Source organism: Hyla sarda, chromosome 9 (genome assembly GCF_029499605.1).
Source record: "Hyla sarda isolate aHylSar1 chromosome 9, aHylSar1.hap1, whole genome shotgun sequence".
In the NCBI taxonomy this organism is placed as follows: Eukaryota; Metazoa; Chordata; class Amphibia; order Anura; family Hylidae; genus Hyla; species Hyla sarda.
Window position 1 is genome coordinate 152,322,721 of NC_079197.1, and position 26,831 is coordinate 152,349,551.

Sequence of the window (26,831 nt, forward strand, 5' to 3'; positions counted from 1 at the left end):
GACCTTTTAAAACTGATACAGCTTAAGGGCAGGGACACAAAGGGCACATCCGCAGCGTATTTCACGCTGCTGATTCGCCGATGCAAGTCACAGAATGACTGCAGAGTGTGCTCCTGGCTATAGCCGGGTAACCATGTGTGTCCGCCCATAGTAGTGGATTTTCTGCTGTAGAAATCCGCGGCTACAAGTGGACACACAGAGCTACGCGCTACCCGGCCACAGCCATAAGCTAAGTCTGCAGTCCCTCTGTGACTACCGTCGGCTCATCAGCAGTGTGTAATACGCTGTGGATGCGCCCCATGTGATCCGGTCCTTAATTTTTTTGTTGTTGTTGTTCAGCTGATCAAGAAACCAAAATTTGACAGAAAAATGCCTACTGCCTGTTACTCACATTAATGTAGCCTATGAAACATATAGTCATCTAGTGATGTTACTGTAGAAAAGCCAACTCACAAATTAATTCAACAAAAACAAATTCAGAGTAACAGCGTCATTAATTTTATAGTCGTCATTTGTACTTCAGTTTGCATTTTCAATAACAGATACATACAAAAAACACATAAGTATAAAAATACAACAAGGAAATATAATGTCAACATTGCCACATTTTCACTCTTTCACGTTTAAATTTTTTACCAATTTACCAAAACAGGGGATTTGGTCAAATATTTTTAAAAATTGCATAAAAATAAAAAAAAAAGCACTAAAAGCAACCGTTCAATCTCAAACATGCCCTGCCAAATCGTAGATCACACTATTGTTAAATAAATTACATAATTGTCATAACTGGTTTATGGTGATCCTGTGTTAATGGGACAAAGCAGTGGATCTCTAAGTTGACGTACGTGTGCATATTATGGCTCTGCAATGCACAGGGCTACCATATGGAACCATACATTTGTATGGGGCCCATAGACTATTGCCAAGTGAGGTGCAAATACGCTGTAACCCCAATAAAGCCAAAATATATAATACGAATGGCTGGCTTATTGCACATCTAAACCCAGATTGTACAGCACAGAATGTTTGTTTGCTTTTTTGTTTTTAATTTTTAGATAAAAAATTGCAAATATGTAACAATTTGAACACATGACAGAAGAAAAATGCTCATCAATGTGATTATCAAAGTCTGATCGTCTTGATATCACAACACTGGATGACATTTGTCGATACAATAATCCATGCAAACTTGCAGCTCACAAAAAAAATAAAAATAAAAATTCTTGGTTACTGCCATTTCATAAAACGTACCACCACAGGTTAAGCAGGTGTTTCCCAACCAGGGTGCCTCCAGCTGTTGAAAAACAACAACTCCCAGCATGCCGGAAGTTGTAGTTTTGCAACAGCTGGAGGCACACTTGTTGGGAAACACTTTGTCAAGCTTTTCTCCAAAAACAGTCTGCTTCCAACATGGAAGACCAATATAAATTGGAAGATGGGGAAATTACAAGTTAATAACAAGCAAATTGAAATGGAATAGGTTTCTTTTAAATATTTCATGTGCAATATCTCAAAATAAAACTTAAAATGTATCATAAAACATAATGTCCTACAGCTTGATTTCCAAGGCTGGTCTTAGTCCTTTATTTGGGCATGGAATTTTATGGAATGAAAGAAAGGATTGGTAGTGGGTGTTTTCATTCCTCTTCCTGGCGGCTGTATTTTGTTATTGGACAATAGATAGCAGGAGAAGCCCTGCATTTAAACTGTGCCACTGTTTCTGATTCATGACTTAATAGGCTTACTATAAGGATGTACCTGTCTTTAAAGCTTTGCCAAATTGCAGGCGGAGTCCCATTTAACTCAATGGGGCTTGAATTTCGGCAGAACTCTGTGTTTAGAGAACACAGAAATTCCGCCGGAATTTCACAATTCCGTTCAGAATTGCCATGTGAACATAGCCTTACCCAGACAACCCCTTTAAAACAGACAAAACACCATAGTTTCATGGGAAAGCCAGACTGTGAAGACAGGTTACAATAATACATAATGTAAAAGTAGTTTTTGTGATACAATCTGAAATTAACATCTTAAATAACATGAAGTGCAATAAAATGTGGAACTGGAACCCAGCACTATAATGCATGCATTCTGACCTCAATTAAAAACAATAGTGTCAATAGGTGTTTGGCCACTTGAATTTCTAATGTTTAAACAGCTCAGAATTGTGTAAATAATAAAAGAAGCTACACACACCTTACCAATCCCCCACCACTCCAATTTCAACTCGTCCTGGGACGCACCATTTTATGTAATTGCGAGTCCCTTTAAAGGGGTACTCTGCTGCTCAGCGTTTGGAACTAACTGTTCCGAACACTGGAGCTGGCGCCGGGAGCGCGTGACATCATAACCCCGCCCCCTCAATGCAAGTCTATGGGAGGGTGTGTGACAGCCATTACGCCCCCTCCCATAGACTTGCATTGAGGGGGTGGGGCTATGACGTCTCAAGCTGCCGGCTCCAGCGTTCAGAACAGTTTGTTCCAAACGCTGAGCAGCGGAGTACCCCTTTAAACATGGACATGTGATTGTCCCTGCCAATCACTTGCTACAGCGTTCACATGTCCTGTTCAGCAGGACCAGGAATTAGAGAGATTGGAGTAACCTGGGAACCACCAGGAGATTGGTAAAGTATGACTTCCTTTATTATTTGACAACACAATAAGACTTAATTATGTGGCACAAACTAAAAGTTTTTTAAAACACTGAAAATTATCTACAAACAGAAGGGTTAACTAGATCAGCTAGGAATACTAAAAACTTTAGTCTTGCCTGTGGGCCCTTTACCTAAACAAAGAAGAGACAAAGGATATGAACCGGAAGGCAAAAGTATGTCAACGTAACAAAAATAGTCAATCTACACGAGTGATGCCCAAGTGGTGGAACAGGGGGAGAAAATGCATATGAAATCAAATGCATATGAATTTTTTAATAAAAAAAAATACAGCTGATCTTTCCATAGAGCTCTATGTCCAATAAAGATGTGACAGTACACAGTGTTAACTCCTCCCCCCACCCTCTTTTTTTCCCCCAAACGCTGGAGCCAGGAGCTTGTGGCATCATGCCCCGCCCCCTCAATGCAAGTCTATGGGAGGTGGCATCAAGCCCCCTCCCATTGACTTGCATTGAGGGGCGGGGCGTGACATCATGAGGGGGCGGGGCTATGATGCCACAAGCTCCCGTCACCAGCGTTTGGAACAGTTTGTTCCAAACACTGAGCAGCAGAGTACCCCTTTAAGTATAGATGTGTTTACAGCCTTTCTGGGAATTGGTAAAGGACCCTTTGGACCGGTAGCACAGTTGGCGCAAGAAAAATGCCCAGGACTGTTGGTGCTAACCACTTTTACATGCCCAAAGTATAGCTAAAACTTCAACTTAAGGGGTTATCCAGGAATAGAAAAACATTTCTATTTCTTCAAAAAACAGCACCGCTCCTGTCCTAAGGTTGTGTGTGGTATTACAACTTGGCTCTATTCTCTTCAACGAAACTGTAATACCACACACAACCTGAGGACAGGTGTGGCGCAGTTTTCGGAAGAAACAGTCACGTTTTTAAATTTAAGACAACAGAAACATGCAGTGTTTCGAGGCATAAGGGCATCTGTATACCTGCCTCAAAATGAGTTATTTTCCTGTTAGAGACTCCTGTACGTTGGGTTCTCGGTTTCACGATTACTGTGCTGAAGAGCCCTAAAATTGTCTCCCTCCTCTGTATGAACGAGATGACATCACTGTAGACTTAGACCTACAATCCCCCAGCACCGCACCACTTTCACATAAAACAATAAAAAAAAAAAAAAACGGATATGTAAAAATTTTTGTACATGCTACTTTGAATGTAAAAACATAAAACCTGCATAGTGCAAGTAAAGAAATAACACTTTCCATTATGAAATGCCATAAAGCCCATTATCAACCTACATTACCATTTTATTTTATTATTATTATTATTTATAACGTATATGCAGATTTTATTTAGCTGCTGGTTGATAGGAGAATCCTGCAAGTATAAACTACTCTGCATTTGTCAAAGAATACTAGTAAAAAGGTGCGCCCCCTAGAGCGCAATTCTTTTTTTTAAAAAAACAACTTTTACCAAAAAACACTGAAAACATCAACTTAGAAAAAGCGAGAACACTGACTGTTACCTTATAAACCCCGGCAGGAGTAAAACAATAATAAAAAATACTTTCAATGAGATAGCAATATTTTCTAGAGTTCGACTCCTTAAAATTGCATAAAAAGAGCTACGTTAGATTTCAACTTTTTTTTTTTAAATAAGTATTTCTGTTTTTTTGGTTGAGTTCGGTTAAAAGCAGTCATTCCCAACATTCTGCTTTTTTCCTATGCTGAAACTCAATGTTTCAGTGTCAGATTATCAATCTGGACACCAATAAGATGGTCTGTATTGACCATATTGCATATCTTTTGGCAGATGTCAAAAACAGACACTGGGTTGTCCCCATTTGGTCTCGACCCATAGAATGTTGTCCTCTACTTTAGAGGTTTTAATACATATTTCCATATGCAATCACAGTAAGGCAATTGCATAGTGGTTAGTGCTTCACAAAACTGCTGAGCTTCCCCTATAGAATAAAAAAAAACAATGAATAATCTGAGTGCTCTTGTCAAATGGTTAAAAAGTTTGAGATGTAAAGGTCTTTTTTTTTTTTTTTTAAAGAACATTAAATATTTTTCAAGTATTACCCTTTGGAAAATGTACCTTAAAAGGGTCTTTGGAAAAAAAATGTGTCTATAGGCAGTGTCTGGTTTTGCAGGCAAGCCAACGGACAACAGTGGCGCCAATTCTGACAAAAAAAACACCCTATTTTTTCCTAATCTCCTAAAAAAAAAAAAAAATTAAAAAAAAGTCTTAGTGTTCAAAGATACGTTTCTGAAGCGGCAGCATGCAAGTTGGTCAATGTAGAACACATTGGCCGTACAATATACTAGCTGTGCCGTAACACTGGTTTAACCATTTGGGATTCAACTGAAAACATTTCAGACCTTTTTATTGCTTAATTCCCATCAGAACCAGTTTGGCTCAGGTCTTTGCTATATCCAAAAGTTCTAAAAGACCTATTTCCATAAATAAAATAAAAAAAATCCCTGTAATTGTTGCCCCTTTTTGACAACCTTATCGAGTGTGAGTTCTTTGGTGACGTATGAGACACGACTTCTGGCTGAAGCTTTTATTGCATTCGTCACATCGAAATGGTCTCTCTCCCGTGTGGATCCTTTGGTGTTGGATCAGCACAGAGTTCTGGATAAAGCTCTTGTCGCATTCATTGCACTTATAAGGCCTCTCCCCTGTGTGCGTTCGCTGGTGGGTGATCAAGTGCGAGTTGCGGCTGAAGCTCTTGAAGCAAAGGGTGCACTTGTACGGCCTTTCCCCGGTGTGAATACGGTGATGCTTAATGAGGTTAGATTTAACGGTAAAGCTTTTATCACACTCTGAACACTTATACGGTCTTAGCTCCAAAGATTTGGCCTGTTTGGATGCCAAGTCGGTGCGCGAAAGATTATTTTCACAAAAGAACCATGTATACTGACTGCCCATCTGCTGTACTGTCGTGATAGGACTTAAAGTTCTCTCGGCAGGACTGAGTGTAGAAAAACCATTGGATGACATATTTCTTGCTTTCCATTTGGATGCTGGAAATAGTTCTCCGTTTACACCATCACTGAAACACTGCGAAAGAGTGTACGTCATTGAGAGAGGCCCTTGCTGGTCGTTCAGATTGTCAATATCTTCATCTTCAATGCTTGTGACAATAGGAGGATTATCTGTTGAACATAAAACACGTATGTTTTTGAGATCTTCTAAAAGAAGAACATTCATCTAACAGCACATATTTCCATATTGTGAAAATGTAGTTCCCATTAGTACACTTTGGATATTGCAGCAGCTGAGAGGAAAGCTGGGATGTCTAGATACTGTTAGCGGTGCATATACCAGACATTCCCACAAGTACAAATGTCCCCAATAGCAGCAGATCATAAATAAAATTAAAATCCTTTTCACCTTCCCTTTGTTTCTGCACGGAGGCATCTTAATCGTTGGCTCAGTTATTCGGAGTGGTACATGGACATTTAGCATGCCCTGCACCCCTGCAGCTAGCAGGAGAAAGTCTTGCACCATAACAGAGCGGAGAATGTAGAGGCCTCAATACGGGAGCAGAGGAAAAGTGGTGGTGGGGGGGGACTTATTGGGGAAAACTAATGGTGGCATCTACCTCATAAGGGGTCCCCTTCCCTCGTAACTTCTGGTGAGAATTCCCGACCTACTAGGGGCATCTACCTTATTATGGGAATTTTTTTATGCACCTTATGCAATTTGCTTGAAACTGATTCTAAACAGAATTTCCTTGTGAAAGTGTTTTAAGACGACAGAAATGCATGGCAGTCTCCGCTTTTCAGGACCCTAAAAAAGAAATCACTGAAAATGTAAAACTTTGGCATAGACTAAGCTGCATTAATACCAATAAATCCAGCCCAGTTCTGTAACAGCCATTTCTTACTCACATGAGCTTAGGTAGCCCTGCACGTCTCCTTGGGATTGCAGGCCAACCTTCAAATAATGATCCTTGTGTTTTAATTTTGATAAAATCCCATCCTCCTCATTGGTATAGTCTAAAAAGAAAGCAAGGATTGGTGTAACATCAATGATAACTTGCAATGACCAGTTGCAGTCAATCTTGCATAGAAGGGGGTTAACCAAGTTTGCAACTCTTGTGGATAGGTGATAAGTGTCTGGTGGCTGACTGTTGGACCCACATCGATCATGAGAACGGGGGTCCCAGGTACATCTGTTTGAATACTCTGCTGTTGTTCCATTCAAACTCTATGGTTCTGCTTAACATAACAGTGCTATACGCCACAACAATGGAGCGGCAGTGTGCATACTCAACCACTGCTCCACCCAAACAGGGCCACGTGGGTCTACTATTATCATCATAGGTGTGTGCGCCCAAGCAGTCAGACACTAATCTCTTATCCTGCCAACAGGTGATAAATACGTATCTTGGGATATCCCCTTTGAATTTAATTAATAACACAAAAAACACAATGCGGCTGTGGAGCTGTGGAGTGAATAACCAGAGCATTTACAGCAGTCTGTGGAACAATGTGCAGTTTTTCCATTATATGGGTGTGATTTACCCATCACATGTACTGAACCATTGGTGTCTGCCTGACATCTCTTGACACCATCCATTATATCAGTGTTTGCCAACCAGTGTGCCTCCAGCTGTTGCAAAAGTACAACTGCCAGTGTGCATGCTGGGAGTTGTAGTTTTGCTATATATATTGCAAAACTACAACTCCCAGCATGCACACTGGCAGTTGTACTTTTGCAACAGCTGGAGGCACACTGGTTGGCAAACACTGATATAATATATATACTGGCTCCAGAAAGTTAAACAGATTTGTAAATTACTTCTATTAAAAAAATCTTAATCCTTTTAGTACTTATGAGCTGCTGAAGTTGAGTTGTTCTTTTCTGTCTAAGTTCTCTCTGATGACACCTGTCTCTGGAACCGCCCAGTTTAAAAGCAAATCCCCATAGCAAACCTCTTCTAAACTGGGCGTTTCCCGAGACACGTGTCATCAGAGAGCACTTAGACAGAAAAGAACAACCTTAACTTCAGAAGCTCATAAGTACTGAAAGGATTAAGATTTTTTAATAGAAGCAATTTACAAATCTGTTTAACTTTCTGGAGCCAGTTGATCCAGGGAAATTTATTTTTATTTTTTTCTTTGAATACCCCTTTAACTTACCTGCCATGAGGCTGTCTGACTGCACTAAGTCATCTGAAGAACACTGATCTGTATAGCGCACAATTTCTTCCTGCTTGATCTTCATTAATATGTTTGGATTGACAGTAGGGTAACCTAATGGAAAAACATGTGCGTATCAAATACAAGCCAGCTAATCCTTAAAAGGGGTACAGTGGAAAACTTTCTTTTAAAATCAATGGGTGCCAGAAAGGGAAACAGATTTGTAAATGACTTCTATTAAAAAATCTTTATCCTTCCAGTACTTTCTAGCAGCTGTATGCTACAGAGGAAATTCTTTTCTTTTTGAATTTCTTTTTTGTCTTGTCCACAGTGCTCTCTGCTGACACCTGATGCCCGTATCAGGAACTGTCCAGAGCAGGAGAAAATCCTCATAGCAAACCTAGGCTGCTCTGGACAGTTCCTGACACGAACAGAGGTGTCAGCAGAGAGCACTGTGGACAGGACAAAAAAGAAATACAAAAAGCAAAGAATTTCCTCTGAGGCATACAGCTGCTAATAAGTACAGGTAGGATAAAGATTTTTTAATAGAAGTAATTTACAAATCTGTTTAACTTTCTGGCACCAGTTCATTTTAAAACAATAAATAAAATAAATAAAAAAATAAAAGTTTTCCACTGGAGTTCCCCTTTAACACCTTAACGACGCAAGACGTATATTTGCGTCCTGCGCTGGCTCCCGCGATATGAAGCGGGATCGCGCCGCGATCCTGCATCATATCGCTTCGGTCCCGGCGCTCATCAACGGCCGGGACCCGCGGCTAATACCACACATCGCCGATCGCGGCGATGTGCGGTATTAACCCTTTAGAAGCGGCGGTCAAAGCTGACCGCCGCTTCTAAAGTGAAACTGAAAGTATCCCGGCTGCTCAGTCGGGCTGTTCGGGACCGCCGCGGTGAAATCGCGGCGTCCCGAACAGCTGATCGGACACCGGGAGGGCCCTTACCTGCCTCCTCGGTGTCCGATCGACGAATGACTGCTCCGTGCCTGAGATCCAGGCAGGAGCAGTCAAGCGCCGATAATGCTGATCACAGGCGTGTTAATACACGCCTGTGATCTTTGTAAAAGATCAGTGTGTGCAGTGTTATAGGTCCCTATGGGACCTAGAACACTGCAAAAAAAAAAATGTAAAAAAAAAAAAAAAGTGTTAATAAAAGTTTGAATCACCCCCCTTTTCCCATAAAAAAAATAAAACAGTGTAAAAAAAAATAAATAAACAAACATATGTGGTATCGCCGTGTGCGTAAATGTCCGAACTATAAAAAAATATATCATTAATTAAACCGCACGGTCAATGGCGTACGCGCAAAAAAATTCCAAAGTCCACAAAAAGCGTATTTTGGTCACTTTTTATACCATTAAAAAAATGAATAAAAAGTGATCAAAAAGTCCGATCAAAACAAAAATCATACCGATAAAAACTTCAGATTACGGCGCAAAAAATGAGTCCTCATACCGCCCTGTACGTGGAAAAATAAAAAAGTTATAGGGGTCAGAAGATGACATTTTTAAACGTATACATTTTCCTGCATGTAGTTATGATTTTTTCCAGAAGTGCGACAAAATCAAACCTATATAAGTAGGGGATCATTTTAACCGTATGGACCTACAGAATAATGATAAGGTGTAAGTTTTACCGAAATATGCACTGCGTAGAAACGGAAGCCCCCAAAATTTACAAAATGGCGGGTTTTTTTTCGATTTTGTCGCACAATGATTTTTTTTCCGTTTCGCCGTGCATTTTTGGGTAAAATGACTAATGTCACTGCAAAGTAGAATTGGTGATGCAAAAAATAAGCCATAATATGGATTTTTAGGTGGAAAATTGAAAGGGTTATGATTTTTAAAAGGTAAGGAGGAAAAAACGAAAGTGCAAAAACGGAAAAACCCTGAGACCTTAAGGGGTTAACATAAACAACTGCTGTGTTTGCAACCCCTAGAACTCTTCTAAAAACACATATATGTTCACACGAGGGAACGAACACAGGCGGACATTCCAGCAGAACGTGCCGGCTCTAGGACCGCTCGGAAACGCGTACTCTCCATAGACAGCAATGCTATTCAGAGAGGATTCCGCTGAAAGAATTGACATGCTGTTTCCTTTTAGCATTTATGGTTTTAAGTTTCCGCTCTTCCGAACTTATCACTTGTAGCTACGGAACTTCTGACTTGAGAAATGTGCAGCAGAATCTCATTGACAGCAATTGGAGGCTGCTGCAGGTGGATTCCTTGTGGAATTTCTAAAGTGTGAAGGGGGCCTTACACCAACACCATGAAATTTCCAACCACTACTTACCCTGCACCATTGTTGGGCTGTATTACAGGGATGAGATACCAAAAACTTAAAAAGGGGTAATCCAGGAAAAAAAAAAATATAAAAAAAAATATCAACTGGCTACAGAAAGTTAAAAAGATTTGTAAATTACTTCTATTACAAAAATATTAATCCTTTCAGTACTTATGAGCTGCTGAAGTTGAGTTGTTCTTTTCTGTCTAAGTGCTCTCTGATTACACGTCCAGTTTAGAAGAAAATCCCCATAGTAAACCTCTTCTACTCTGTGCAGTTCCCGAGACAAGCAGAGATATCAGCAGAGAGCACTGTTGCCAGACAGAAAACAACAACTCAACTTCAGCAGCTGATAATTATTGGAAAGATTAAGATTTTTTTTAATAGAAGTAATTTACAAATCTGTTTAACTTTCTGGAGCCAGTTGATATAAAAAAAAATTTTTGCCCTGGAATACTCCTTTAACTAAAACCATGGAGAACACCTTAATCCCTTAAGGACCAAGAATGTATGAGTACGTCCTTGATCCCGCTCCTGTGATATAACGCGGGGTCCCACAGTGACCCTGCATCATATCATGGCGGGCCCGGCGTCATAGTGAAGCCGGGACCCGGCCACTAATAGCGCGCGGCACTGATCGTGGTGCCGCGCGCTATTAACCCTTTAGCCGCACGCTCAGAGCTGAGCCACACGGCTAAAAGTGAAAGTAAAAACTGCCGGTTAGCTCAGTGGGCTGTTCGGGATAGCCGCGGCGAAATCGCGGAATCCCGAACAGCTTACAGGACAGCTGGAGGGTCCCTACCTACCTCCTCGCTGTCCGATCGCCGAATGACTGCTCAGTGCCTGAGATCCAGGCATGAGCAGTCAAGCGGAAGAATCATCGATCACTGGTTTCCTATGAGAAACCAGTGATCAATGATAAAGATCAGTGTGTGCAATGTTATAGGTCCCTATGGGATAACAATGATCAGTATAAGAGATCAGTGTGTGCAGTGTTATAGGTCCCCATGGGATAACAATGATCAGTGTCTGCAGTGTTATAGGTCCCCATGGGAGCTATAACACTGCAAAAAAAAAAGTGAAAAAAAAAAAAGTGAATAAAGATCATTTAACTCCTCCCCTATTAAAAGTTTGAATCACCCCCCTTTTCCCATAAAAAAAAAAAAAGTGTAAATAAAAATAAACATATGATATCACCGCGTGCGGAAAGGTCCGAATTACAAAAATATATATCGTTAATTAAACCGCACAGTCAATGGCGTGTGCGCAAAAAAATTCCAAAGTCCAAAATAGTGCATTTTTGGTCACTTTTTATATCATGAAAAAATGAATAAAAAGCGATCAATAAGTCCTATTAATGCAAAAATGGTACCGTTAAAAAACTTCAGATCATGGCGCAAAAAATTAGCCCTCATACCGTCCCATACGCAGAAAAATAAAAAAGTTATAGGGGTCAGAAGATGACAATTTTAAACGTATAAATTTTCCTGCATGTAGTTATGATTTTTTCCAGAAGTCCGACAAAATCAAACCTTATAAGTAGGGTATCATTTTAACCGTATGGACCTACAGAATAAATATCAGGTGTAATTTTTACCAAAAAATGTACTACGTAGAAACGGAAGCCCCCAAAACGTATAAAACTGCGTTTTTTTTTTCAATTTTGTCGCACAATGATTTTTTTTCCGTTTCACCGTAGATTTTTGGGCAAAATGACTGATGTCATTACAAAGTAGAATTAGTGGCGCAAAAAATAAGCAATCATATGGATTTTTAGGTGCAAAATAGAAAGAGTTATGATTTTTTTTTAAGGCAAGGAGCAAAAAACGAACGTGCAAAAACGGAAAAACCCCCAGTCCTTAAGGGGTTAAAGGAGTAATCTGGTGAAAATAAACGTGTTCTCTATCCACAGGATAGGGGACAAGTAGCTGATCGCAGGTGTCCGACCCCTAGGGCCTCCCGACATCACCAGGACGGGATACCGGCGCTGTCAGATGGCACGCACTCCATTCATTCACATAGAAATTAATGGAGCGACACGGCCTCCTTCATTGAGTGTGATGGGGCCCCAGCGGTCAGACCCCCACGATCAGGGGATACGTTCTTTTTTGCAGGAGATCGCCTTTAAAGTTGTTTGTATAGCCAAAGAACATGGCGGATCTGGTTTAGCAGTTATAGTTTATTAAACTAAATCTTTGATCATAGCATCTATACAATACCCACTGAAAAACTATTAAAAAGTGATGGGATATCAGTGATCAAATGATCTATTATCATGTATTAGGTTAGGCATGTTTACGGCAACAATAAAACTGTACTACTTACCAAGTGATATTAAAGCTTCGTAGTTGTCTTTCATCATGTTCTTGTACAGTTCTCTCTGCCATTCCTCAAGCATTTCCCATTCCTCATCCGAGAAATAAACAGCTATCCGACTGAGAGGGGCTGGAGTCTGGAACAGACATTAGTTATACCATTTTATATGTCTCTAGTACGCACAAGTCCTCTACGGCTTTCGGCGCACCAATAAAACAAGGATGCTGGAATCTGAAAAGTACTTTTATATTGCAAAGTAATATATGTCTGTCTATTTAAAGGGGTTGTGCGCTGCCCTGCAGTTCGGAGCTCCGCTCACATCGTCCGGAAGTTCATTACTCCGAACGCTGTGTGCGGGCTTCCGTGTTTGCGGCCGCCGGGCGTAACGTCACGCCCCCGGCCCCCTCGTGACGTCACGCCCCCGGCCCCCTCGTGACGTCACGCCCCCGGCCCCCTCGTGACGTCACGCCCCCGGCCCCCTCGTGACGTCACGCCCCCGGCCCCCTCGTGACGTCACGCCCCCGGCCCCCTCGTGACGTCACGCCCCCGGCCCCCTCGTGACGTCACGCCCCCGGCCCCCTCGTGACGTCACGCCCCCGGCCCCCTCGTGACGTCACGCCCCCGGCCCCCTCGTGACGTCACGCCCCCGGCCCCCTCGTGACGTCACGCCCCCGGCCCCCTCGTGACGTCACGCCCCCGGCCCCCTCGTGACGTCACGCCCCCGGCCCCCTCGTGACGTCACGCCCCCGGCCCCCTCGTGACGTCACGCCCGCCCCTCAACCAAAGTCTATGGGAAGGGGGTGCGACCGCTGTCACGCCCCCTTCCCATAGACTTTGGTAGAGGGGCCGGGCGTGACGTCACGAAGGGGCCGGGCGTGACGTTACGTCTGGCGGCCGTGAACATGGAAGCCCGCACACAGCGTTCAGAGTAATGAACTTCCGGACGCTGTGAGCGGAGCTCCGAACTGCAGGGCACCGCACAATCCCTTTAAGTAAATATGTGAATTCATAATATTACACAACATTCTGAACCACCTATTCTTAAAGGGGTACTCTGCTGCTCAGCGTTCGGAACAAACTGCTCCGAACGCTGGAGCCGGGAGATCGTCACATCATAGCCCAGCCCCATCATGATGTCACGCCCCGCCCCTTCAATGCAAGTCTATGGGAGGGGGCGTGACAGCAGTCACGCCCCCTCCCATAGACTTGCATTGAGGGGGTGGGGCATGACATCATGCAGGGGCAGGACTATGACGTCACGAGCTCCTGGCGCCGGCTCAAGGGTTCTGAACAGTTTGGGGTACTGTCACACCCCCTCCCATAGACTTGCATTGAGGGGGTGGGGCGTAACATCATGCAGAGGCGGGGCTATGACGTCAAAAGCTCCCAGCGCCGGCTCCAGCGTTCGGAGCAGTTTGTTCCAAACCCTGAGCAGCCGAGTACCCCTTTAAAACCAAGCCATGATATTCCTGTTATTCCTCCTGAAAATGTATGGGCCCTTTAGACAGGTCGAGCCATTTTATAAAACAAGCGCCAATTTCTGTAGATCAGCGCTCATTCAAAGAACGCTTAATTGGCTCTACTATCTTGCAGGTAAAGCTGTATATTTGTGTGGCCCTGCACCTTCATCAGTGTTTTATCAGTTGGGGAGGCGTGTCCCTACGCTGTCAGACTATCCAATCAGAGCTGACAATGTCAGTGCAGGGACACACCCCCAACTAGTAACACCTACCTGGATATGTCGTCATATTTCTAGTGAGAATTGCCAAGGAACGGTAGAAAAGATTATCCAGAATTGTTATTTTATGGGGAATACAAGGACTTACTACAGGTCAAAAAAGACATAGGTCATCCTTAGGCTGCATTCACACCACGTTTTTGTAATACAGTTCCCGTATCTGGTTTTTGATGAAAAACAAATACCTCGAAACTGGACTAAACTGTATCAAAACGTGTGTACAAAATGTTCTTCCGTATACGGTTTGAAAATGATGTCCGGTTGCATCAGTTTAAAAAAAAAAAAATGTTTTTATTTTATTTTTTTAAGAAAAAAAACGTATACGTTTTGAACTTTTCATTCAATTACGAATAAAGTTTCACTTGTTTGATTGAAATTCCAAGAAAAAAAAAACTGTGCAAAGCGAAAACCGGATGGAACTATACGCACATACGGTTCTGTACAGCTCCCATTGACTCCCATGTGAAAAAAAACGTATACGCTTCAATATGGTTTTTCACCCGCACCAAAAACTATGGTAGGCTACGGTTTTGGGTACGAGAAAAAAAAAATTATTAAACCGTACAGGATGCAAAACGGACACAACCTGAAGCATCTTTTGGCATACGGTTTTCTATACGGTTCCATACGTTTTTCTAATTGAAAACGTATACGGGGACTGTATTGCAAAAACGTGGTGTGAACCCAGCCTTAAACAGGGACTCGGGGAGGTAACCTTTTTTTCCTTAAACTTGCCCAGAATGCCAGTGTTAGTAGAAAACTGAGATGGTTGCCGATTCGCTGAGACAGGGTACACCTCTCCCCTATTGGAATCTTCCATCTCGCAGATAACTTTAGAGCGCACTTTGCAGAGAAGAGGAGGGCACTGACAACAAGTGACATTTTCTGTCATCTAGGTACAGTCAGCTAGAAGAAACTGTCAGTGTCATCCTCCTTCCCGCTTGTGCCTCCAGGGCTCCAAAGAAAGTTTTTGGCAAAATTGTAGGAAGCAAAGAGAGAAAACAAAACATAAAACAAAAACGACAAAAACTCTGGACTTACCTCTCGCCCCTCCCTCTATGCCTCCAGTATGCCACTCCCGTCCACCACAGCAATCCTCTTCCTGTTTCTTGTGGTCGACTCGTCACACTGCAGCTCAGCTAACGCAGCAATGTCTCACCACGGCCACTGACTGGCTGAGCAGTAGAGTGACCTATTGGGCCCGGACACCAGGATGAAGACCGAGCCAGGGCTCAATATGTCACCCTGCAGCTCAGCTTATCACTGGTCGAGGAGGCAAGGAGGGACATCATTGTGGCTGGCGATTAGCTGACTGGGAGTGTGAGGAGTGAACCACAAGGAGGGGTCCGCAGCAGAGGACAGGAGCGGGATACCAGAAGTACCAGGGGAGCAGCGGGAGGAAAGTCCAGTTTTTTGTTTGCTTGGTGTTCTTTTTTTTTTTTTTTTTTTTTTTTTTTTTTTTAGTTGGTAAACTGTGCAGGTTAAAAAAAAAAAAAAAAAAAAAAAAAAAAATTTCCATCCAGGAGTAGCCCATTAACTAGTAATAACTCCTAAATAAACTGAAATATCATAATATACTCTGACCATATCCCGCAGACGCTGCTGAGGAACCAAAACTAAGTGTATTAAAAGGGGGTACATTTTTTTAATTAATTTTTTTAAATGAACTGGTGCCAGAAAGTTAAATAAATTTGTAAATGACTTCTATTAAAAAAAATCTTTACCCTTCCAGTACTTTTTAGCAGCTGTATGCTAAATTTCTTTTCAATTTCTTTTTTGTCTTGTCCACAGTGCTCTCTGCTGACACCTGATGCTTGTATCAGGAACTGTCCAGAGCAGGAGAAAATCTCCGTTGCAAACCTATGCTGCTCTGGATAGTTCCTGACAAGGACAGAGGTGTCAGCAGAGAGCACTGTGGACAAGACAAAAGAAATTCAAAAATAAATTAATTTCCTCTGTAGCATAAAGCTGCTAAAAAGGACTGGAAGGGTAAAGATTTTTTAATAGAAGTTATTTACAAATGTATTTAAAGGGGTATTCCAGGAAAAAAACTTTTTTTTTTTAATATCAATTGGCTCCAGAAAGTTAAACAGATTTGTAAATTACTTCTATTAAAAAATCTTAATCCTTTCAATAATTATCAGCTGCTGAAGTTGAGTTGTTGTTGTTGTTTTCTGTCTGGCAATAGTGCTCCCTGCTGACATCTTTGCTTGTCTCGGGAACTGCACAGAATAGAAGAGGTTTGCTATGGGGATTTGCTTCTAAACTGGGCGGTTCCCGAGACACGTGTCATCAGAGAGCACTTAGACAGAAAAGAACAACTCAACTTCAGAAGCTCATAAGTACTGAAAGGATGAAGATTTTTTAATAGAAGTAATTTACAAATCTGTTTAACTTTCTGGAGCCAGTAGATATATAAATAAAAGTTTTTTCCTGGATAACCCCTTTAGCTTTCTGGCACCAGTTGATTTAAAAAAACAAAAACAAAAAAAACTGCAGAGCTTTACATTATATAGTGATTGACTGACTGAACAACCCTTTCACTGCTGGCTCGTTATTATGTATTTAGCTCAGAACTATTACTATCCCCTAAATTCTGCTGCCTCGAGGCCTCCACACAAATCAAATGTCAGCCTTGGCCGACTTTGATATAGTGCAGTGTTTCCCAACCAGTGCACCTCCAGCTGTTGCAAAACTACAACTTCCAGCATGCTGGAAGTTGTAGTTTTGTAACAGCTGGAGGAATATTGGTTTGGAAACCCTGCTATTATGTCTGTCTATGGGCAGCTTTATTTTTTGGTACTAAAGGTAGTGCTCCTACAACTTTTACAAAAGTCGGCATAAGGCCATATTCTGAACTTGCCTATTTAGAATCATTCAGTAGAGGAGCACAATAGACTAATGGAGTTTATTACCCACAATATAGCTTACTGCACAAGGCATTGTCTCTCACTAGTCAAGTAATGTAAGGCTGTATCATAGGTCAAGATGGCGGCACATTCTGCTTCGAATACTAGAATATAAAATACAGTATAACTGTACGTTCAAATGGGCAGATTTTTTTGTGGGCTTCCCGCTGCATATTTGAAAGGGGGTGGGCTCTTCTCGGCTGTTGGTAGCAGATATTCCGCAGCGGAATTTACCTTGTGGAAAATTTGTTTAGTCCCTACTGACTTCAATGGGGCTTGCGGCGGATTTTCAGCAGCATAAATTACGCTGCTGAAAATCTGCTGCGGACAGCCGAGAAAGAGCCCGCCCCATTTCAAATACGCAGCGAAAAATCTGCCCATGTGAATGTACCCTAAGGGTAGGGTCACACGTCACGGATCCGCCAGTGACCCAGACCCATTTTGTGCCTCCAGCTGTTGCCAGCCCCCTTCTCCCACAATCCTCCGCTATGAGCAGCCACACAGGGGGCCTGTGAGTCACCGATGTCCGAGTGCATTGCCCATACGCAGTGTACTCAGACATTGCAGCTGCTCCGCGATGTCAGAGTGGATTCGGCAACTCGCAGGCCCCGTGTGGCTGCTCGAAGCGGCAGATTGCTGCCGCGAGCAAGCCAGGGGCGGGGTGAGGCAGGGGTGGCAACAGCTGGAAGCACAAAATGGGTCGGGTCATCGGCAGATCAGTTACGTGTGACCCTACCCTTATGTAATAAGCTCAGAACTATTCCTACCCCCTTAATTCTGCTGCCTCAAGGCCTCCACACAAATCAGATGCTGGCAAGGGTAGACTAATAGGGGTGATTTATCAAAACCTGTCCAGAGGAAAAGTTGGAGAATAAAAAAAGGAAGCCATCTAATGTAAGGCTGTATCATAGGTCAAGATGGCGGCATATTCTGCTTCAAATACAATATATGTAATATAAAATACAGTATAATACCAGCAGACGTACCTTTCTCTGCAGTGCTCGGGGAACAGGCCTGAATCTATCCTTCAGATACTGGGACTTCAGTGGAAGCAGTCTTCTTCTCCAGAGTTGGAGTTTTCTTGGACGTTCTATTACAGGGTCATCTTCCTGTATATTAATATATAACAAAAAGTTTCCCAAAAATGGACGTTAAACTGTGTTTTACTACATTGACAAAGTATGGCCATACTGTTTGAGTGCACTAAAGTGATGTGGTGTAAATGTCAATGACCATTTCCTCTATATTATTCCTTTAGAACACTAAAGGAAATGTAAAAATAATAAAGTGTCTATCCATTACAAAAAAATACAGAGGAAGCGCACACGAGACCCCTGTTCTAGTGATCCATGGAATCGAATAGTGGGAGCTGCAGTGATCAGACACATATCACGTCCATGCACATTCACGATTACTTTTTCTACAACACCATGTGTTTTATTGCAGCACGGCTGTATTCATGCATTTTGTCACTGAAACTGGGTCATGGGATCACCAGTCTGATGCTCAATTTTAATTTTAGCATTTTTGTTTTTTCCTCCTCGCCTTCTAAAATCCATAACTCTTATATTTCCATCTACAGACCCATATAAGGGCTTGTTTTTTGCGTGACCAATTGTACTTTGTAATGAAACCTCATTTTACCATAAAATATACGGCAAACCCCCAAAAAACATTTTTTTAGGGAGGAAATTTAAATGAAAATCACAATTTTGCATATTTTGGAGGGTTTCGTTTTCACACTGTACAATTTACGGTAAAAATGAAATTTGTTCTTTATTCTGTGGCTCAATACGATTAAAATAATACCCATGGCTAGATACTTTAATATTTTTGTACTGCTTAATAATAAAAAAAATAAAAAATCAAACAAAAAGCTAACATCGCCCTATTTTCCGTATATAGGGTGGTATGAGGGCAATTTTTTTGCATCATCATCTGTACTTTATTGATACCACATTTGTATATATAAAACTTTTATATTTTTTTATAACATTTTTATTAATTTTTTTTAATAAAATGTGACAAAAAGCATCATTTTTGGCCTTTTAAAAACTTTTTACGTTTACACCGTTCATCGTACGGGATCATTAACATTATATTTTGATAGTTCGGACATTTACGCACACTGTGATACCAAATATGTTTATTTTATTTTTTTAAATGTACGCTTTTTGGTGGTAAAATGGGAAAAACTGATTATTTTTAAATTTTTTTTTATTTTATATTTTACACTTTTTATGTCCCCATAGGGGACTATTTATAGCAATCATTTGATTGCTAATACTGTTCAGTGCTATGTATAGGACATAGCACTGATCAGTGTTATCAGTCATCATCTGCTCTGGTCTGCTCGATCTCAGACCAGAGCAGGAGACGCCGGGAGACGAACAGGGGCAGGTGAGGGGACCTCCGGCCGCCATTACAGATGATCTGATCGCCGCGGCAGCACTGCGGGCAATCCAATTATCTACTTTATCATGCCGGCAAAGCAAGATGCATTTCCTTGGACAACAGATATTACAAACTTACACTGACTTGTACTATGAATTTATGCTAAATTCGTTAAAAAGTGTAATGTCTATTTAACCAAAAAACATTGCACCAAAAGCTTTAGTCAGCTATACAGGTAACAAATAGCTGTGATCACCCTATATGAAAACCCCAAAAATTTTGCAAAAATTCTGCCTCACTAGATGGAGCATACAGTATACGGTTTTATATAGCGCTCACTTAGTTTAGACCAGTGTTTTCCAACCAGGGTGCCTTCAGCTGTTAAAAAAAAAAAAAAAAAAACTAGCCTTTGGCTGTCCGGGCATATTGGGAGTTGTGGTTATTTTTAACAGCTGAAGGCACCCTGTTTGGAAAACACTGGTTTAGACAGAAGGTAGGCATTTGTTTTATAAAAACACTAACCGCTAGAGAAAAACCGAAGAACAAAATGCTGCAGTAACCTATTGCATGTGTATAACAAGAATTATCATGAATAGTTCTCAAGTACCGTCTGCGCTGCAGAGTCCTGGGAGGTGGATGGACTGGTAATCTGTTCTTCTTCTAGGCTCGGACGTTTCTGCTGCTCAAGAAGATTGTCCAATAGCTGAATCCAAAAAAAGTATATATATTAGTGACGCCACTAGGACAGGGACAAGCAGAAAATGTCATAATTTATTGTCTGTGATAAATAAACTAATAAAGGACAGTAAAGTGAGGTCCATTAAAAGGGGTACTCCGCTGCTCAGCGTTTGGAACAATATGTTTCGGACCCTGGAGCTTGTGACATCGTTGCCCCGCCCCCTCAATTCAAGTCTATGGGAGGGGGCGTGATGGCCATCATGCCCCCTCCCATAGACTTGCATTGAGGGGGTGGGGGCGTGACATCATAAGGGGGAGGGGCTATAAAGTCACGAGCTCCTGGCACGGCTCCAGCATTTGGAACAGTTTGTTCCAAACGCTGAGCATCGGAGTACCCCTTTAAGAATTATTGCCGTATGCAGATCTGACTATACTGGAAAACTTGCACTGATCAAGGTAGTGGTGTTACCCTTTTACTATGCATGTTTGTTCTGTAATAAGGGAAAATCCAATAGCAACCCATTGTAATGATCTGTAAGATTTAGGGGGGCAATTTTTTTTTTGAACAATGCTGCAAGTAAAAAAAAATACATTAATTTTATTAAATCATTTATGCCCCGAATGTTACGATATACACCTAATGGTGAGAATATTCCGGTAAAAGGAAATGCTGAAGCTTAGTAATATACACCAGGAACATTACTTCAGCCCTTAGCAGATGCGAAGTAGGAATGTCTAGGTTAAAGGGATACTCCGCTGCTCAGCGTTTGGAACAAACTGTTCTGAACGCCGGAGCTTGTGACGTCACAGCCCCTCCCCCTCACGATGTCACACCCTGCCCCCCCTCAATGCAAGTCTATGGGAGGGGTGACAGCCATCACACCCCCTCCCATAAACTTGCATTGAGAGAGCGGGGCATGACACCATGAGTGGACGGGGCTATGATGTCACAAGCTCCCGGGTCGCAACAATTCGTTCCAGACGCTGAGCAGCGGAGTACCCCATTAAAGGCCTGAGATAACCGAGTTATGCCATGGGTGGTCCCTATTGAAAACAAAAAAGGATTCTGTTCTATATGCAAAGACATGATCCCACCTGCTTTCTTTCATGGATCTTCAAGTGCTGAGCCGCTTGTCTACGTAGTTTAGGAGCGCTGGTGGAGAAAAGAGTTGGTACCGCGTTTTCTTTTAGTTTTCTTCTTGTTCGTTTGTGGTTCGGTTCAGAGGGAATAAGCGGCGAATCAGCATTCATCTCAAACATGTCCTCTTCAAAGTGCTCCGAACAAAGAACAAAGTGCCCCGGGTTCTTCAGTAAGGTGTTCCGTACAAACTCCTGCACGTTGCCTACGTCGGTGCGGCTATGGTGGACCCAGGTTTCCGCGAGAGGCAGCTCCTTGGGAAATGAGTGCATGCAGACCGCGGAGGGAAGCTTCCCACTATGGTTAGTACAGCCATAGGCAAAACAGTGAGGCATTTCCACCTAGGAGAGACCGGACAGCAAATAAAGGAGCTTCAGAAAATTCAACTAGCAGAATACAAACAGACTCTTACATGAATTCAAACCTGTATTTAAGATATAAAGTGATTTTTCGAACACTGTAAATGATCTCTTCTTATGGAGAACTATTAAGGCGGGGGGGGGGGGGGGGGAAGACTTTGAGGTAATGGTCCCAAAATAAATATGAAAACACTCTCTACTATTGAAGGAAGAAAAGCTTTCTCTTTATTGAACAGGAGAGCGCTCCATAGCGTGAAACCGCCTATAGGTAGAGCAGTAATATAACTAGGAACTCTTACCATAGAAGGTTGTGTGAGCTCACACACATAATGGTCAGGGTGAATGAGCAGTAGAGCCTGGTCTGCAGCCGCCCCGACCATGAGAACAATAGCAAGTGTGGACTTCCAAGAGAGGTAGGGTTAAGCGGCGCTGACCAGGAATAGATACATCAGGTAGATGAAATGGATTTATTGGATAAAAGAATGCAACGCGTTTCACCGCGCAAGCGCGGTGAAACGCGTTGCATTCTTTTATCCAATAAATCCATTTCATCTACCCGACGTGTCTAATTCTGGTCAGCGCCGCTTAAACCCACCTCTCTTGGAAGTCCACACTTGTTACACTCTATAGGTGGCAGCTCTGAAAATCACAGTCTGACCTAAGAGAGAACCCGTTTACAGGTCTATGGTCTTAGCCAGCTGAAGAGTAAAGTGCACTACTGTGTGCTTTCCCTGGCTATATCTATTGGTAGTGGTTGGAAACTCAGACTACAACCGATCTTAAAAGACATCTGTGGTGCAATATAACTTATCCCCTATTCAAGGGATGGGGGATAAGTTATAGATCGCGTGGGGGGTCAGAGCGCTGGGCCCCCCCGCGATCTCCTGAACGGGGCCACGGCAGTATGCTGGAAAGGGGGCGTTCCGTACCCGCATGACGTGGCGGCCGACACGTCCCCTCCATGTACCCCATAGAGATATATGGAGGGGGTGCCTGCTGCGGCTTTCTGCTGGGGACGAAACTGCACTTCCTGCAGACTGCCGCGGCCCCGTCCAGGAGATTGCGGGGGACCCCAGTGCTCGGACCCCCCGCGATCTATGACTTATCCCCTATCCTTCAAATAGGGAATAAGTTATATTGCACTATAGTTGTCCTTTAACTTTACATGTTCCTTAGAAAAAAAATAAAAAAAGGGGGCACACTTACCTTGCCCCAGTCCCCTGTAGCTCCTTTTCACCTCTGTCCAGTCCTTCTGATCTTCTCTGTTTTCCCTGCATCAGAGACAACTGCTCAGAGCAGGACCTGCCCTCTTTGCCAATCACTGGACCTGCTCAGAGCACGTATCTCGAATGCAGGAAAAACAGAGGAGATCGGGGGGACTGGATAGAGATGAACAGAAGCTATGGGGGACTGGGCTAGGTAAGCATGCATTTTTTTCCCCATTTCTCACAAACATAGCATTTTTTATTTATTTTTATGGCTAGAATAGCCCTTCTAGAATGTAGAAGGGTACGTGTAGGAAAGCTTCATTGAATAAATCATTGAATTTAGGTTATACAGTGCTACATCACCTACCCTGTATTTATGCATAGACAGAACTGCCATTCTGAGAAATCTTTGTGGCAACCCCTTTGGGAGCAGAGACAGCATTTACCCCGTGTGATCAACATTTGCAAATCACAAAACAGAATGAAGAGATAAAACTAAGAAATGAAGAAGAACAGGTTGTCCAGTCCAGCGCAGTTCTTGTTCTTATAATTTTTGCATTTTATTCAGGCATAAAAAGTGACTAATTTCAGGTGTTGCATGTATCTTAGATTGACTAAGGGTGTATGCAACACCGAAACGAGTCACCTTTTAGGAATCTGTCCTGATATTTGTCTGTGAAACTAAAATGAAATTTTATTTTTATTTTTTTTAAAAGCCAAAATTATAATAATATAAAATTTAAATCACAAGAACTGCGCTGCACTACCTGTTCTTCATATACTGGGCGATGTCCTGCAGCTGTCCGTGGCACTGACAAGGCTGACGTGAACTCTCTTACAAAACTAAGAAATGGCTTTATAGTATGAAAGGACCATCAAGGGTAAAAAATTATTATATATTATATTCTGGTCCACAAATATACCACATATACCATAATAACATTCTTATAGACTCTGGTGGCGCTATGTGCCTGGTCCAACATTCCAGACGCATTAGGTGCCCAGATCCTTCTCTTCCATGATGGCAGGAAAAAGGCAGCTCAGAGAATTAATGGTGACGTGTCCAGAGGCAAAAATGTTAGATAAGCAAGTTATCTGCATGCGTTTAGTGCTATAAGAGCTTCACATGGCTGAACTCCTGACACCGGATCTCATGCTGTAGACAGACATTTCTCCCCAGGCCGACTGCGGAGACACCACGGGACTGCAGAGTACAATGAGTCAGACAGCGAGGGACATCCCATGACCGGCAGGAGGAAATCATTTCACACACAACCAGATGAGGCGCCGAGATTACACAATCTTGTTTTCCTATGGTTTTTCCATGGTTATCACTTGGTGTCTAAGGAAATAGCCAAACAGAGGGCTTAAAAAGCATAGTAATGGGAAAATGATCCCGGGAAAGAGGGCCTTCACCTGACATAGCATATGCAATGAGTACGGGGGCTGGCATTCTGTCTCCAACCAACTGCAGGTATATCTTAAAGGAAATCTGTCATCAGTCTCACCTGCATTAACCTGTTCAGATAGGTAGTGCTGGTGACACTAATGACAACAATACTTACCTGGTCCCGTTCTGTGCTGTGGCTCTCCGGCTATCCTCTTCAGTACTTTCTGCTCTGGGCCCGACTTGGAGCATGGGCGGAGCTTTGTGACGTTACCACTGCTATTTGCTAGCAGCAGGACCAAGAAGAGAACAGCAGCGGAAGATACCAAAGAGGATAGCCGGAGAACCACAGCACAGAACGGGACCAGGTAAGTATTGCTGTCATCTGCACTACCTGTCTGTACCGACAGGTTAGTGCTGGTGACACTGATGACAGATTTCCTATAAATTCAACGCATTAAATCAACAGATTTTGTGGAAGCCCCATGCAAGTCATTGGGATTTTCACTAAATCTGTAGACTGAACACTGTAGTCTCAGATGGAAGTGCGTAAATGTAAATACACATTCTGCCGCCCGAGACACCACTGGAGTTGTGCTGTAATGCCTATGGGCACAACCAGGCATCTTGCCCATTATAGTAAAATGTTTTTGACTAATCCTTAATTTTTCCCTCAAGAAAACAAAGACAGAAAAAAAATAAAAAATAAGACAGAGGGAGGCGAGTATAGTCACTACATAGGGACACACAGAAAAACTGCAAAAGACCTGCGCCTAAACCCATTATAGAAAATCTGCACCAGATCGTTCTGGTTGTGGATTATGCAAAATTATAAAACACTGGGGGGAGGGAGGAACAGGACGTAACTAGAGATGGGAAGGCCTAATAAAAAAGGAAGAATTGGGAAGAAAAATTTAGTATGTTCTTCCATAATGATAACTGATATGCTTATAATATTTAATCCATATCACATTTGGACCTTCATGAAAGCCATGTGAGACTCTAAGGGTCCCTTTACATACATGCAGCGTCCGTTTTCAGTTCCCTCTGGCGCTGCAAAAGCTGCGCTGGAGGGAAAATTTAACCAGAACTGATCCCATTCATTTGAATGGGACCGTTCACAAACATACGGCGTCTCAGTTTAGACGCCGGATGATTGGACTCGCCGGACCGGCACAGACAGACTAACGCATCTTGCTGCATTCCCCGTCCGTGCCGCATACCTGTCAGGCAGCTTCAGATGTCGGACCCTGCGTTTGTCTATGGAGCGCCGGAGGCATCACCGGACAGAACTGAAAGGATATTGCCAGCATCGGCTTTTGCCTCCGGTGCTCCATCTTGGCTGTCATATGGGGGGGGGGAAGATCACTGTACAGGGAGTACAGTTGAAGTTTGGAGGACAAGTACAATGAATACTACACAACCAGAGTGCCTCTTGCAAAAACTACAACTCCCTGCAGCTCCCAGCAGGCATGCTGGGAGTTCTAGTGCTGGAGGCACCCTGGTTTGAGCAATAACAGTTTTTTTTTTCTTTCTAGTTTCATACCACTAGCCCACCAGGATTGACTATGCCTACCTTTCCCCGCGGCTTTATTTTCAAGGTAGGCATCTTCAATCCTGGTGGGCTAGTGGTACAAAACTTGAAAAAAACAACAACTAATTGCTCAAACAAGGGAGCCTCTAGCATTAGACAGGGTGCTTCCAGCACTAGAACTTCCAGCATGCCCACTGGGAGCTGCAGGGAGTTGTAATTTTGCAACAGCAGGAGGAACCCTGGTTGTGTAGTATTCATTGTACCAGTTTAGAGCCAGGATTTTATTCATTTTGGCACGTAATGTTCCTCGCCATAACACTTTCAACTTCCTAACTTCTGACTAATAAGGGTTTGTTGTTTGCGCCAATTATACTGTATGACATCACTCATTTTACCACCAAATCTACAATGAGAAGCTGTGCTTTAAAAAAAAAAAAAAAAAAATTGTTGAAAATCAAAGTATTTTTTGGGGCAGCTTTAGTTTGCAGTGCATTAAAATTACAAATTAATTATTCTGTAGGTCCATACGATTATAAAAATTCTTTTTTTTTTTTGCCTGGTATGAAGTTAAATAACCAAATTATGCAATTAATCCCCTTATTGTTAATTTAAAAAAAAAAAAAAAAAAAAAAAAAAAAAAAAATCAGAAGCAGCCTCACGCCGATATCCGCCATACCCCTCAGATGCCGTGAACAGAGTCCTGGCAACAGGGGCAAGAATCCCACCCCCTACCATTTCCCATCACTGAAAAAAACTGAGGCTCTGAATAACTGATGGCACCTGATGACAAATGACGACAACTGATTGTTTTGACTGATGACAATGTATGCATTTTTTGAGCATCAGTCGTGCCATCAGTTGTGAAAAAACTGACTGTAAACCTAGCCTAAGTTCTCCAGTCTCACTGTAAAATACCAACATCCAGCACTTCTTTTTTTAAAGTCATTCCACTCAATATTTTTTTTTTCCCCCAGGGGAAATAAAAGTTCTCTCTATGGCTTTAAAATGTCTAGAAGTTTTACATGTCTAGCCAGGACAGGACTTACTTTTAACCGTTTCACCCCTTTTTTGAGCTTGCATTTCCTCCTT

The 26,831-nt window shown here is 42.4% G+C and overlaps 1 protein-coding gene across 3 annotated transcripts in view; it reads right to left on the minus strand.

The window, feature by feature from the left end:
• Nucleotides 1–2,400: 2,400 nt before the first annotated feature.
• Nucleotides 2,401–26,831, minus strand: part of LOC130290891 (zinc finger protein 184-like) — a 67,618-nt gene continuing 43,187 nt past the window's right edge. For 2 of the 3 annotated variants that reach the window (XM_056539078.1, XM_056539079.1), the window contains exons 2-8: nt 21,212–21,595; nt 20,046–20,141; nt 18,031–18,153; nt 12,407–12,533; nt 7,777–7,890; nt 6,523–6,630; nt 2,401–5,784 (exon numbers count right to left, since the gene is read on the minus strand). In XM_056539078.1, coding sequence (XP_056395053.1) covers nt 5,135–5,784; nt 6,523–6,630; nt 7,777–7,890; nt 12,407–12,533; nt 18,031–18,153; nt 20,046–20,141; nt 21,212–21,595 — 1,602 coding nt within the window. In that variant the 3' untranslated portion in view covers nt 2,401–5,134. The remainder of the gene's footprint in view (nt 5,785–6,522; nt 6,631–7,776; nt 7,891–12,406; nt 12,534–18,030; nt 18,154–20,045; nt 20,142–21,211; nt 21,596–26,831) is intronic. The other variant, XM_056539080.1, reaches the window with a different exon arrangement.